Raw genomic sequence first — 13439 nt, 5'->3', positions numbered from 1 at the left:
GTTTTTAAGTCATTTCTTCTAGAATGACAAAAGTGAGCTCCCTGAGATTGCCTGCAATCAATTACATCATAAGACTCAGTACCCAAGCTAAAGGATGCTTCCATAGGTAAAACCATGCTAAAAATCTTTGTGATATTTTTTCGTGCAGTAAAAATTTACTGGGCATTTTTCATATACCAGACAATACACTAGAGCCACAGTGCATTTAACTCTAATAATGAAATGACAACTGGCTAGGACCCAAGACCCACCCCTCTATGCTAATTTCATCATCAAAATAGTAATAGGACAAAGTCACATTGTACTTGATGGCTGCTTCTGCAAAAACCAGAGAAGAGTGACCCCCAAAACTAAGTTTTGTGTTGTCTATAATAAAACAATCTACTCATAGTCATGAGTCTCTGCAAGGCAGTGCTGGGACAGCTCCACTGCATCAACGGCCCAAGTCCAGTCCCCTCGTCCCTCCAGCTCCTTCACAGCTTCGGACACAAACCCTGTACTGACTCACTCTGAGTAGATGTTGGACAAGTATAAAACCCCATACTTCGCCACTACATGTGGTACAGAAATCAAACTATACTGTAACTATTATCACACCAATTTTTCAACACAGCCAGAGAGAGAACAGGAGAAAAAAGAACTAAGTCTGGGAAAAATTCAGAATAGAAGGGAAACTAAAATAACCGCCAAATGACTGCCAGTCTTACTAACCTGGTCGATCTCCATGAGCTTGGGGTAGGCACCTGGCCATTCTATGGCCACCTTGACGATGTCCGCGGGCGGCGGCATTGCAAATTCCAGGAACGTCCAAAGCCAGTGGAAGTGGGATCCTACGGTGTAGACGGCTGCACGTGTCTACACCTAATGAGGAATGACGAAAAGAGAAAGAGAAGTCGCTCAGTACAAATACAGGGTGAATTTTGCTTTATCACTTCCTGTTTTCACTGGTGGTTTAGGTACAAGAAACGGCTCTGGGTGCAGCAGACTCAGGGCGCCAACTGCACCACTCAGTGGCGGCTCCCCAGGAGGGAAGGTAGAGGAGGGGAAGATACCAATGCCCTGGGCTCAGAGCCACCGGGAGATGAGGCGCTGGCGAGGGATAGGCTCCCAAGTCTCCAGTGTGAAGCAAGGCGGAACCCTTACCGACCAGTTCTGCTCTGACCGGTGCCCGGGGTCTGAATGAGCCTGGCTCACTCTGCCCAGAAGCACATGCGAACTCCTCGTGCTCAACAGTCTCCGGAAGGACAGATTGCCCAGGAAGTCATGGCCAGGAAGCAGCATTTCTTTAAAGTGTTTTCTGGGTGTCACAAATAGAGCTCTGCACTATAGCAACCAGGATATCATGAGGAAGGAGCCACGCCCCACGGTTCACACACATGTACACACACCCTCCCTCCCCAAGGCCAGTTCACAAGAGGCGAAGAAAATTAACTGTGGTGGTGAATACAGCATTCAGAACAGACCTTGAATTCTCACTGGAATGAATAGTGTTGCTTACACAAGGGAAGTAAGATTAATCCTCTGCTGCCTCTCTTTCCCAGACTCCCTCATTTCTTTAAGAATGACTTTTTTTTAACATAATATTTTTGAACAGGTAAAACATTCATGCAATTCAAAATGAGAGTGTGTGTGTGTGTGTGTAAAGACAGTGTGAATCTCCCTCCTCCCGAACGGATATAACTTCCATCCCATCCATCCAGCTAGCCACTGTTAATAGATTCTTATGTGTCCCTTCAGAATTTCTTCATGTAAGTCAAATGTTAAAACATATATTTCCCATTTTCTTTATATAAAAGGCAGCATTCTAAACCCTGTTTTATTCATCTCATGTGTCTTCTAAAACCTTCTATATTAGTATAAACACTGTATCCTGGTTCCTTCTACAGCTGCATAGTCATTCTTTGTATAGAAGTGTCTTATCTGAAGAGCGAGTCCCCTGCCATGAGCCACTGGGTGATCTCTCACCTCTGGCTGTTATAAACAAGCCTCTGGTGAATAACCTTATGCATACATCATTGTGCTCACTTGCAAGTATACCTTTACAGTAGATTCACAGAAGTAAAATTGTTGGGTCACAGGGTATAAGCAGTTTTAGATTCTGACACCATCTCCAAATATCCCTCCCTAGTGAGAGTTGTACCAGTCTACCCTCCCTTTAGCAATGGATGAGTCTGCCTATTTACACAGACTCACCAACAGATTGAACTTTTGCACACCTCCATGCACTGAAAAAATATATTTCAATGTACTTCCAATGTCTATTTCTCTTATTGTGAGGGAAGTTGAACGTAAAGATGTGAAGTCCCATGTCTACTTTACTGTGAACTGAAGTAATACTTTGCCCTTTTTCTACTGGGTTCTTGGTCTTTTATTCAGAAATTGATCTCTGTATAAAGCTTCTAGTCAAACATATGCAACTGATTCTTTATCAAACCCGAGTGGGGCTTGTCAGTTACTAACCCCTGTCTGTGGCAGTTGGACATGGCTAAGATAATAGAGATAACAGAGCTAATAGTGACAGCCTAATGTCAGTTAATAATAACAACACAAGCAGTGATATAAATAACTAACTTCACCAGAGCTGACAAGTAAAGGAAATGAACCAAAACAAAACGGCTGCCCCTCTGGCCAAGGATGATGAAGCCAGCCTGGTGTGAAGATAATCAGTGCTAACCAGCAGGAGCATATCTCCAAAGCAGTGGTGCAGTGGCTCATTCAACAAATAATTATTAAGCCCAATTCTGTGCCAGCTGTTTTCTCAGTGCTGGGGATACAGCAGCAAATCTGCACCTTAGGTGGCATCAAGGGACATGGAGAGAAATAAATCAGGGAAGGAGAATCTGAAGTCTGTGAGTATATCTGTGTGGGAGGGGCAGGATGCAGTCTTAAATAGGGAAACCAGGGAAAGCTTCAGTGAGAGGCAGAATGTGAGCAAAGGTCTATGAGAAGTGAGAAGGTGAGTCATGCGAACACTTGGGGAAATCATGTCACAGGCCAAGAGAGCGTGTTGACTGAAATAAAAATGCACAACCTAAAAGTTGAGAGTTATGTTTTATTCAGTGGATGTTCTTAGGACTTTGAGCCCGGGAGGCAGCATCTCAAATCACCCTGAGTAAACTGCTCCCAAGAGGAAGCAGTGAGCCAGGATATATAGGAGTTTCTGTAACCGTACCAGGAAGTCGAAACAAAAGATTACTGTTAATAAAAGAATACTAGATATCTCAAGTTAAGGAATTTAGTGCTTCTCTGTATATGGTAAGATGCAAGAGTCTGGGTTCACTGAAATCATTCTTTGATGTGCACCTCAGCTGTGTGGGGCCAGAAGTGCTTTCTCATAGAGGAGGGGAGTGGCTGCAGTCTGCTGACTGCTGGATGGCAGACATCCTTTGTTTCCTTCCTGAGTTCCCTCAGGACTCACATTTGGGCCGACTGTAACATGGTGGCTAGATCCTTTCTTTACCAATATGGCAGGTAATACTTTATTTCAACTAGCAAGTGCAAAGGCCCTGAGGGAGGAGCATGCCTTACCTGTTCCTGAAACAGGTGAGGGGCCAAAGTCAAGTAAGTAAGAGTAAGAGTAATAAGAGAGTGAGTTCCAGCAGTTTGGGGCCACAATGTGGTAGGTTCACTCACTGTACTCTTGACCCTCCTAGACATTCCTATGCTAACTCTTGGTCTTAACTTTTAAAGAAGAAAGTTCATGTCCATGCATATCTATCTATTCTGAGTATAAATTAGCACAACTTTCCAGAGGTATCTTTGGCAAACTGTACTCAAAGCCTTAAAATTCTATATTCCCTTTGAGTAATTTTACTTTTCTAGGATGTTTCCTTAAGAAATAACTATTAACTCAACCATAACAATGTCAATTGCCGTTTTGGTTGTAGTTCCCAAAACTTGAAAACAATTGAATATTCAACAACAGGGACTGCTACATAATTATGGGTCTCATAAGTACAAATACAAGCAGCCAGTCTGCACTGGGACAGATTTCTTCATAATCTGTACACTCTTTTAATTCACTTGAGAATTCTAAGATAGTGTATTTTATCTGTACCACATCACTTCAATCGAGGATCCATACTGAATTACATATCCTAGAATAAGAGTTAAGAAAACAAGTTCTAATGTGAAAACAGACTCAGTGCAAATATCAGGTAACACTATTCAAACCAAAGAACACATAATCGTGGTGGTGAAGAGAACAGATAATAGACAGTAGAAATAAAAATGCATTTTGAGCAATTTCCTCCCAACTCTACACAAAATAGTCTAGAGTTACTTTGAAAGAGGTCATCTGGCCTTCCAGGAATCAAAGGCCAAGTGTGCTTTTTTTCCCCTTTAAAAGATATTTATTTCTCAAAGACTGTTCAGACAAAACCTGTTGAACAGGTGAGAATAGAATAACACAGTTCTCCTTGTGCCTCCGTAGAGAACAACATAAGAGCGGTGCACAAAGCAGCCATTGAGAGCAAAGAGGCTGGGAGCACCCCTTGGGAACTCACCTAACCAGCCCAATTAGTCCTCATCAGTTTTCCCCACATTAACAAGCAGCAGAGATGGGGTACAGCCAGGTTCCCATAGGTAGAGTCAGGTGTACAACTGCAGAATGAATAATCCCATCCACCTCATTATTCTCAGAAGTCCACATTTTATCCTCTTGAATTTATATTTCCACGAAGAAACAGTTAGCTTCTATATATAGTCATGTTGCTACTGATGAAATTCAGAAGAGAACGTTTCTAGCTCAGGTTTTCTCACCCTTGTAAGATGTTTAGCAGCATCCTTGGCCTCTACCCACTAAAGGTCAATAACCCTGTTTAGCTGTGACAGAAATGTCAGAAATGTCTCCAGACACTGCCAATGTCCTCTGAGGGGAAAATCATCCTCCAGTTAGGTGTGAGCTGCCAAGTTCTCAGGACTTCCCTGGTGGCTCAGATGGCAAAGAATCTGCCTGCAATTCAGAAGACCTGGGTTCAATCCCTGGGTCAGAAAGATCCCCTGGGAAGGGAATGTCTACCTAGTATTCCTGATGCAAACAGCCAACTCATTAGAAAAGACCCTGATTCTGGGAAAGACTGAAAGCAGGAGGAGAAGGGGATGACAGAGGATGAAATGGTTGGATGGCATCACGTACTCAATGGACATGAGTTTGAACAAACCCTGGGAGATGGTGAAGGACAGGGAAGCCTGGTGTGCTGCAGTCCATGGGGTCACAAAAAGTCTGACATGACTGAGCATCTGAAGGACAACAAATTCTTACCTGGGAAATCTCATGGACAGAGGAGCCTGGTGGACTACAGTCCATGGAGTCACAAAGAGTTGGACACGACTGAGTGACTAACACATGCCAAGTTCTCTGGGAAGATACTAATGATCAGGGCAAGCCATGGCTGAAGAGACACAAGACAGGCTCAGCAAGAAACATGAACATTCAGACCCAGTGCCTGGTCAGGCATCACTGAGATGCAAAAGTATTTCTAAATTTCAGTCAACAAATGTAGTCTCCTGGCATCTTTGCATCTTCAGACACAGTGCTCATAGCTTTTGAGTCTTCTCGTCAACCTCCCCCAACCACAGCTTGGAGCACTGTAAGGCAGGGTACACATCCTGATCACAGTTACATACCAGGGCCCACAGGCATCTCATGCATGGTGTTGGCTGAATGCATCCTTTCTACAACTGACATCTCATCAGAGCTACTGGCAGTAAAACTGAGTCTAATCAAAATTGCCCAGTAAATATAAGCTGCATGAATTTATGTAATAAACTCCTTGATATAATAATTGTTATGCAAACTATAATTTCAGAACCACTGAAGGGCAGTGTAGGCGAGATCTTTTTTAACCACTCTGCCTTGTGGTCCTCCCTACCTAAGGAATGAGTGGAGAATTCTACAAGGTTCTGGCTTGGTTGCTGATTAATTTACTTTATGCCAATACTAAGATTCTACAACCTTAATAAGATGCATGTCAAAGGACTTGTTTACAGTTAAGTAAATTAAATGAATAAAAAAGGAGTCACTTCTTACTTGGAAGTGAGTTACCAAAATCCTCAGATGTAGCCCTGAGCAAGTTGAAGTTGTCTTTATTATTCTGCCGAATGTCTCCTCCTTATCTTTGGGTCACGTATCTGATACAATGGAGAGAAATCACTCTTGATTCCTATCTAGAAACCTATCACTGTGCATTGTTCTAAACCCAAAGTGCTACATGTTCTGTGTTTGAAACTCATTCCACTGAAGTCTCCTAAAGATGTGTCACATCTCTGCATGTTTTTCCAGGCAGTTTGATTAGATCTTGAAGTTCATAAAGTTCCCAAATATCTGACCCATTTTTTTCCCTGAATTTTCCATAAGAGTTTTAGCTTTGGGTCTCTGAATGGCTTTGAACTCTTTTATCTTATTTCTAGCCTTCCTGTTACACCAGCAAACCCTATTAAGAGAAGAGAAAATCAAGCCTATAAGGATGTTCTATAGGAGTTGTGTAGTGGGAAAGTTAACATGATTGCCCTGTGAACCATGTATCCCCACAACTATACTGAAAGAGCCTGATAGATGGACCAGTAGAAGTCAAAAGGCAGATTGATGGGAAAGAGATAGCAAACAGCTGGAGAAACAATTTGTTTCAACTCCTCTGTCTCTTCCTTTCCTCCATAGGCAAGCTGTCCCCTGCTCCACTCGCCATCATTATCTACTTGTGACAGATAATAGGTTTATAATGAGTATGGGAATAGTGGGGAGGGAGAACTAGTTCCAGATTTTAAATGTTCAGTGGTCCCAGATAGAAAAAGAGATAAGACAACATTTTCCTGTGGTATCCAAGTTATGTAAAAAGGGAAAGGACCTCTGAAAGTGGCTCTGAGAGTAGCCTTTCATTGTAGGAAGGGGAAAAAAAAAATCCCCTTTCTCAATCCTCTTAGGTTCTTCAGCTGGGGACTGCAAATTAAACTAACAAAAAAAATTAAAAGAAGAAAAAAAAGTTTATTTATTTATTCATACAATGCCTGCACATGCCGAAGAACTCAGAGATGAGTAACTCAAAGAGACAGTTAAAATTTGGAGCTCATAACCATCTTAGCAGGGGTGATTAAGCGAGGAGAAAAGGCTGGAGAAAAGGCTAGACAGAGGAAGAGGGGTTCAGGACTTCATGGATGCAGGTGGAAATGTATGTGGTAGAAAGGTAACTTGGAAATGCACACTAAGAAAGGGTTGTTTACTAAGGTTTGTTATGCAGTCAGGTAGATGAGCCATGATCTCCAGGGACCATGGGAGCAGGGGGAGCAGACTTGTGTTTCCCACACTGCAGGGTCCAGATGGAGTGACACATGGTGGGGGTGCCATTTCAGATTCTCCATCTCTGTTAGAAAACTGTTGGGCCATTGTGAGAAGAGCGGAGGGGCCAAGGAGGAAGCTTTATGACTTTATAAACGGGGGAAAACCCTGTGCAAGACATAAGCATTCAGAAGAAAGTGAAGAAAAGAGAGAAGTGAATCAAATGCAAAACCAATATCCCATTTTATGGATATGCAGTGCACGAAAACCACATATGGTATCTCACTAATAACTTGGCCCTTTACTTACCAGTTGGGGGTAATGTGCTATTAGATACCTTTGGCTTACAATAGGTTGCAAACTTTCAGAGAAAAATGCTTTCACAGAGGCTTGAACTGTCATCATGGAGGCTATGGTACAGTTGGCAGAAAGGGGCAGGGATGAGCTGAGACCAAGCACTGGATTGGGCATTTGAAATACATACTTTCTTACTTATTCTTTACCCCAGCCCCAAGTGACAGTTGGCAATATCTGCAATAAATGAATGAAGATATAAAATCTCAGCAATTTGAACTACTTCCTCCAAATATTTACATACTCTCCAGAGGATGATACCTCTCCTCTCGGTCATGATACCTACTGTGGGCTATTGCATTTATTTCCTCCTCTTGATGAAAGTGAAAGAGGAGTGAAAAAGTTGGATTAACGCTCAACATTCAGAAAACTAAGATTATGGAATCCGGTCCCATGACTTCATGGCAGACGGATGGGGAAACAGTGGAAACAGTGGCTGACTTTATTTTGGGGGGCTCCAAAATCACTGCAGATGGCGACTGCAGCAATGAAATGAAAAGACGCTTACTCCTTGGAAGGAAAGTTATGAGCAACCTAGACAGCATGTTAAAAAGCAGAGACATTACTTTGCCAACAAAGGTCGTCTAGGTAAGGTCCTATAGTTAAGGCTATGGTTTTTCCAGTGGTCATGTATGGATGTTAGAATTGGACTATAAAGAAAGCTGAGCGCCAAAGAATTGATGCTTTTGAACTGTGGTGTTGGAGAAGCAAGGAAGTCCAACCAGTCCGTCCTAAAGGAGATCAGTCCTGGGTGTTCATTGGAAGGACTGATGTTGAGGCTGAAACTCCAATACTTTGGCCACCTGATGCAAAGAGCTGACTCATTGGAAAAGACCCTAATGCTGGGAAAGATTGAGGGCAAAAGGAGAAGGGGAAAACAGAGGATGAGATGGTTGGATGGTATCATCGACTCAATGGACATGGGTTTGGGTAAACTCCGGGAGTTGGTGATGGACAGGGAGGCCTGGCGTGCTGCGATTCATGGGGTCACAAAGAGTCGGACACGACTGAGCAACTGAACTGAACTGAACTAGATTCACATGATGAAGTCGCAACTCCCAGTATCTAAGATTGTGACTGTAGTTGGAGATTGGGCCATTAAGGAGATAATTAAATTAAAATGAGGTCATTAGGGCAGCCCTATTTCATCTGATTGGTATCCTTATAAGGAGAAGAAATTTGGACCCACGTACAAAGGGATGACAATTTGAGGACATAGCAAGAAGAGAGCCATCTTCTTATCTCTTGGCTTGATTATTTGAGGACAAGCCAAGAAAAGAGGGCTCACTTAGCCAACCCTGCTAACACCTTGATCTCAGACTTCCGGCCCCTAGAACTGTGAGACAACAAATCTGTGTTGTGTAAGCCACTCAGTCTGCAGTACTTTGTCATGGCAATCCTACCAAATGTACAACACCAAAAACAGAAAACATAGGGAAGGGGCTATAGTTGTTTTGAAAGATGCTTAAAATTTTCTGCATTCCACAGCACATGATAAAAATTTAAACACAAATTACAATCTGAGAGCGTGGGGTCTTAGCCACTGTACCAGTAGGAAAGTCTCAGTTCAGGGAGCCCAGGTTCCATCCCTGGTCAGGGAATTAGATCTCACATGCTGCAACTAAAAGTTCCCATGCCACAACTGAAAAACACCATGTGCTGCAACTAACACCTGGCAGAGCCAAATAGTTCATTAAATATTTTAAAAATTGCAACCTGAGAAAGTATTTGCAATAACTATGTCTCATCTTGCCTAGAGAATCCCAGGGACGGGGGAGCCTGGTGGGCTGCCGTCTATGGGGTCGCACAGAGTCGGACACAACTGAATTGACTTAGCAGCAGCAGCAGCAACCTGAGATGGAAATCCCATGGACAGAGGAGCCTGGCAGGCTACAGTCCATGGGGCTGCAAAGAGTCAGACACAACTGAGTGACTAATACTACTACTATATTGTTACCATCAAGAAAAATGTAAAAGCAAAAGCCCTTTAAAAAAAAATTACTTTGTTTTTAATCCATAATATTTAGTGTAATAAATCTAGCCATTATAATTTCTGTTCTGATGAAACCACTAAAGTAACATTTCTTTAGTGGTTTATTGACCACTGATCTATTGATATTTTGGACAACATCCATCCTGAGAGACTGTGGATGTTCAGTGACATCTCTGACTCCGTCCACTAGAGCCAGGAGCACTGCCTCAGCTGTGACCATCAAAATGTCTCCAGGCATTCGCCCAGTGTCCCCTGGGGGACAACATCACCCATGGTTGAGAACCAGGTCACTCAGGTTACTAAGTCTAATCTTGCTTTAAAAAAAAAAAAAAACTTTATTTCATAGAGACCAACTTTACAAAGTGGATATTAAGTTGTACATATGATATTTTAACTGCAAAAAAAAAAGGGAGATGAGATATAAAGATCAATTGAAGAAAACCAACAGGAAAGGGAAGTTGACACAAAAACATGAATACCTTGATACCACTTGAGGGTAATTCTGTAACATTTTACTCCAACATATTTCCTTCACACACATCTCTAATGAGCGCTTGTCACTTGTCAAATAAAAAGATGCATAACATGAGAGTTGCCAGTTAAGTTTTCTTTGGGACAAAATGAGAACGGCAGCTCTGAGAGACTGCTCCAGAGATGCGGTTGGGAGAACGTCAACATATAAGATTTTGGTGGAGGGGGGTGTTCATGCAATCAAGCACTTACTTTACAAGAGATCTTCTGCGAGTCACGAAGAAAGGATGTCACCATGAAGAGATATAGTGGTTTTCTAGACATGAAGAGATGCAAAGACTGGGATCGTGAAATCAGTTCCTGAAAATACCTAGGCACCTGAAGACCTGTTCCACCAGATTCCCTGGCTTACAGAGTGTCTCACTCCACCCTGAACTCCCTCAGAGGGTGTTGAAGGTCAACAGGAACAGCAGCACAGGGCTCGGTCTCCGCAGAGGTAAATGGCAAATGCCCTTGTTGTTGTTCAGTGGTTGGCAAATGCTCTAGCCAAGTACCAATTTGTAGTTGACAGGCAAGTGCCAATTTGTAGTTGACACACTCCAATTTTTTTGTCTAGTGGTCTAGCGAGCTTTTCCATCTCATTTCTTCACGTATTAGGTCCTGTCTCACCAGCTATTAAGCAAGAGTAGGCATGCAGCCAGGCCTGACCAATGACAGCCCCCATCTCCTTGGGAACAGTGGTTGGCCCATGGGACAGACATGGTCCAAGCAAATCGATTTCTGGGGATTGATTTATGAGGCCTGGAAGGAGAGTGTTCTCTCTTTCTGCATGGCTTGTTGAGCGAAGCTGTCAGTAGATAGATCCCATCCATAGGGGGGAAGGGCTGTCTGTTACAGGAAGGAATGAGGCAAGGAGAAGCAAAGACAATCAGAGAGGAGAGACAGGAGGGTGAATAAGAGGCCAGGAATCCTGACTATGTAGAGTTTCTGTCTTCTACACTTTTCCTTCCACTCTCTGATCTATCTTAATATTCTTCCTAGACTTTTGAACTCTTAAATTCACCATTATGCTAAGTGAGTTTGGGTTAGGGTTCTATCACTCGTCACTGAAAAATTCCTGACTAAAAAAATCAACTCGATCATAACTGTTTATTGCTCTGAATTAGAATCTTGTTGTTCCCTTAGAGATGACTGGTACATAGAACACACAGTCTAACTTTGCAGCCAAGTGGGAGGGATACTTTGCTCTACAATTCTGGAGCTGTGATACCTGCCCGTCCATATTTCTGATGGAGCCCTCTCTGCCTAGGACCTGCCTTGGCTCTCCTAGACTGCTAACAGAAGTCGTTAATGCATATATGTGCAATCTAAAAAAAAATGGTACAGATGAACCTATTTGCAGGGCAGGAATAGAGTCACAGATGTGGAGAACAGACGTATGGACATGGGCAGTGGGGGGGAAGGGGAAGGGAAGAGAGTACCACTGGCATACATACACTTCCACGTATAAAATAGATAGCTAGTGGGAAGCTTCTGTATAACACAGGGAGCTCAGCTCAGTTCATAATGACTTAGAGGGGTGGAATAGGGGGTGGGGATAGGAGGGAGACCCAAGAAGGAGGGGATATACGTATACATTTAGCTGACTCACTTCATTGTACAGCAGAGACTAACACAACACTGTAAAGCAATTATATTCCAATAAAAAAAAAGTCATGCCTGCATTTTAGGAAGTAGTCTTAGGCAAGCATTTCCCACAAACACTACTTCTTTGATATATTAATTAACATAAAGCAAAAAAAAAAAAAAGAGTCAAAGCTCTTGTAAATCATTGAATGGATAATAGCTAATAGTAATAACCAGTTCATGGACTTTACATACCAACCTTATGGAATAGGTACCACTTACTAAACCATTTTATAAACGAGGAAACTGAGATGCAGAGACATTAAGTTGCTCAAAGTCCCATATCCCCCTGTGGAGCCCAGCCAGAACGCAATCCACATCTGTCCAATTCCAGAGCCCATGGTTTTAATTGCTATCCCATATGTTGAAGAGGGCACATATACTATAGGTCTTTAATATAATGCCCGTGTACTGTGAAATCTTCATATGCAATACACAATATTTCCCAAATGCACCTATCCAGAAAACTCTGATTTTTTCATGGAGCATCTAGTGACTGACACTGGTTTCTCATGGGACACACTTTGAGAAGAGATGCTTTGAGACCATTTGCCTCCTTTACCTCTCAGGAAAAAATGAACTGTTGAAAAGTCTGGGCCAGAAATACACTGGAAAGTGACAGAGAAAACTCTTTCCTTTAGTCCCATATTGAATTATCATCACCTGTGTCTATGGGATTGTCTCCAGGAAAGAAGCCCTGTTCTTTGAGTAATTCTTTCCAGTTCACATAGGAATTCAACTAACCACAGTTTCTACTGTGCAGGCCATCAGAAGATATATAAAAAGAAACAGAAGATTTGTATCTGTGATAGCTGGATTCTGAACATCTCACTTCTCACTTTAAATCTCTGGCAGGTGATTCCAGGCACATAAACCTTTCTGGCGCCCACCTGCCTCTGAGCACCACACCACCAGGGCCCCCTTCCCCATCAACTGTATCCCTGCTACCCACCCCCTCAGACGCAGGCAATAACAGGTTTTCCCATAAAATCATCAATGATTCTTTTGCAGTGGCTGGTGGTAGCACTACTTAAAGAAGACAAGTCCCAGACTGGCCAGGTCAGGATCACTCTCCAAGTGTATCAAAATCTACTGAGGGGAGAGGGACAGTCCTGAGAAAAAGGTTGGCTATCTCTCTCCTATCAAACTCCTGGCCATTCCCCGAGCTTGCCAAATTTTTGCGGCTCCTGCTTCTGTTCAGTGTTCCCTCTGCATTCCAGAACGTCTCTTTCTCTCCCCCTGGGTTGGCTTCAAAAAAAAAAAAAATTCCCACCTAGCCTTCAAAGCCAATTTCATGCACCCACTTCTCTTGAGAAATTTCTCTGACTCCATAGGCTCCAAGGCAAGAAGGAAGAGCGCTCTCATCTGTCTTCTTAGGTGCTTACAATGCACTGGTCAGAGCACCTTTCCACCTTTCCTTACGCTGTTGGTTAATGAGTTCCCCGAGGGCAGCGATCATCTTACTCATCTCTGGACCTCTGTTCCTGACCAGATGGCACGGCAAACAGCAGCTCAGTAAATATTTTTCAGACAAGTGAATAAATAAATCACTCTTTCCTTAAAAGCAAGTTCAGAGTTTTTGGTTTTGGTTTTTTTTTTGATGTAAGGGATTACTCGAGCCAAGGATGCATTTTTAAAAATCCAGAATCCTTTGCATAGAAA

General features: G+C 42.7%; 1 protein-coding gene across 7 annotated transcripts in view; it reads right to left on the bottom strand.

Moving 5' to 3' along the window:
* Nucleotides 1-13439, bottom strand: part of ELMO1 (engulfment and cell motility 1) — a 582500-nt gene that overhangs the window by 470179 nt on the left and 98882 nt on the right. For 5 of the 7 annotated variants that reach the window (XM_015469368.3, XM_015469370.3, XM_059885500.1 and 2 more), the window contains one exon: nucleotides 712-861. In XM_015469368.3, the coding sequence (XP_015324854.1) occupies nucleotides 712-789 (78 nt within the window). In that variant the 5' untranslated portion in view covers nucleotides 790-861. Of the gene's footprint in view, nucleotides 1-711; nucleotides 862-1143; nucleotides 1309-13050; nucleotides 13166-13439 lie in introns of those variants that run through there. The other 2 variants (NM_001113227.2, XM_015469371.2) reach the window with 2 other exon arrangements.

Source organism: Bos taurus, chromosome 4 (assembly GCF_002263795.3).
Source record: "Bos taurus isolate L1 Dominette 01449 registration number 42190680 breed Hereford chromosome 4, ARS-UCD2.0, whole genome shotgun sequence".
NCBI classification, from domain to species: Eukaryota; Metazoa; Chordata; class Mammalia; order Artiodactyla; family Bovidae; genus Bos; species Bos taurus.
Note: the sequence above shows the minus strand (reverse complement) of the source record. Positions and strands in the feature narration are given on the sequence as shown.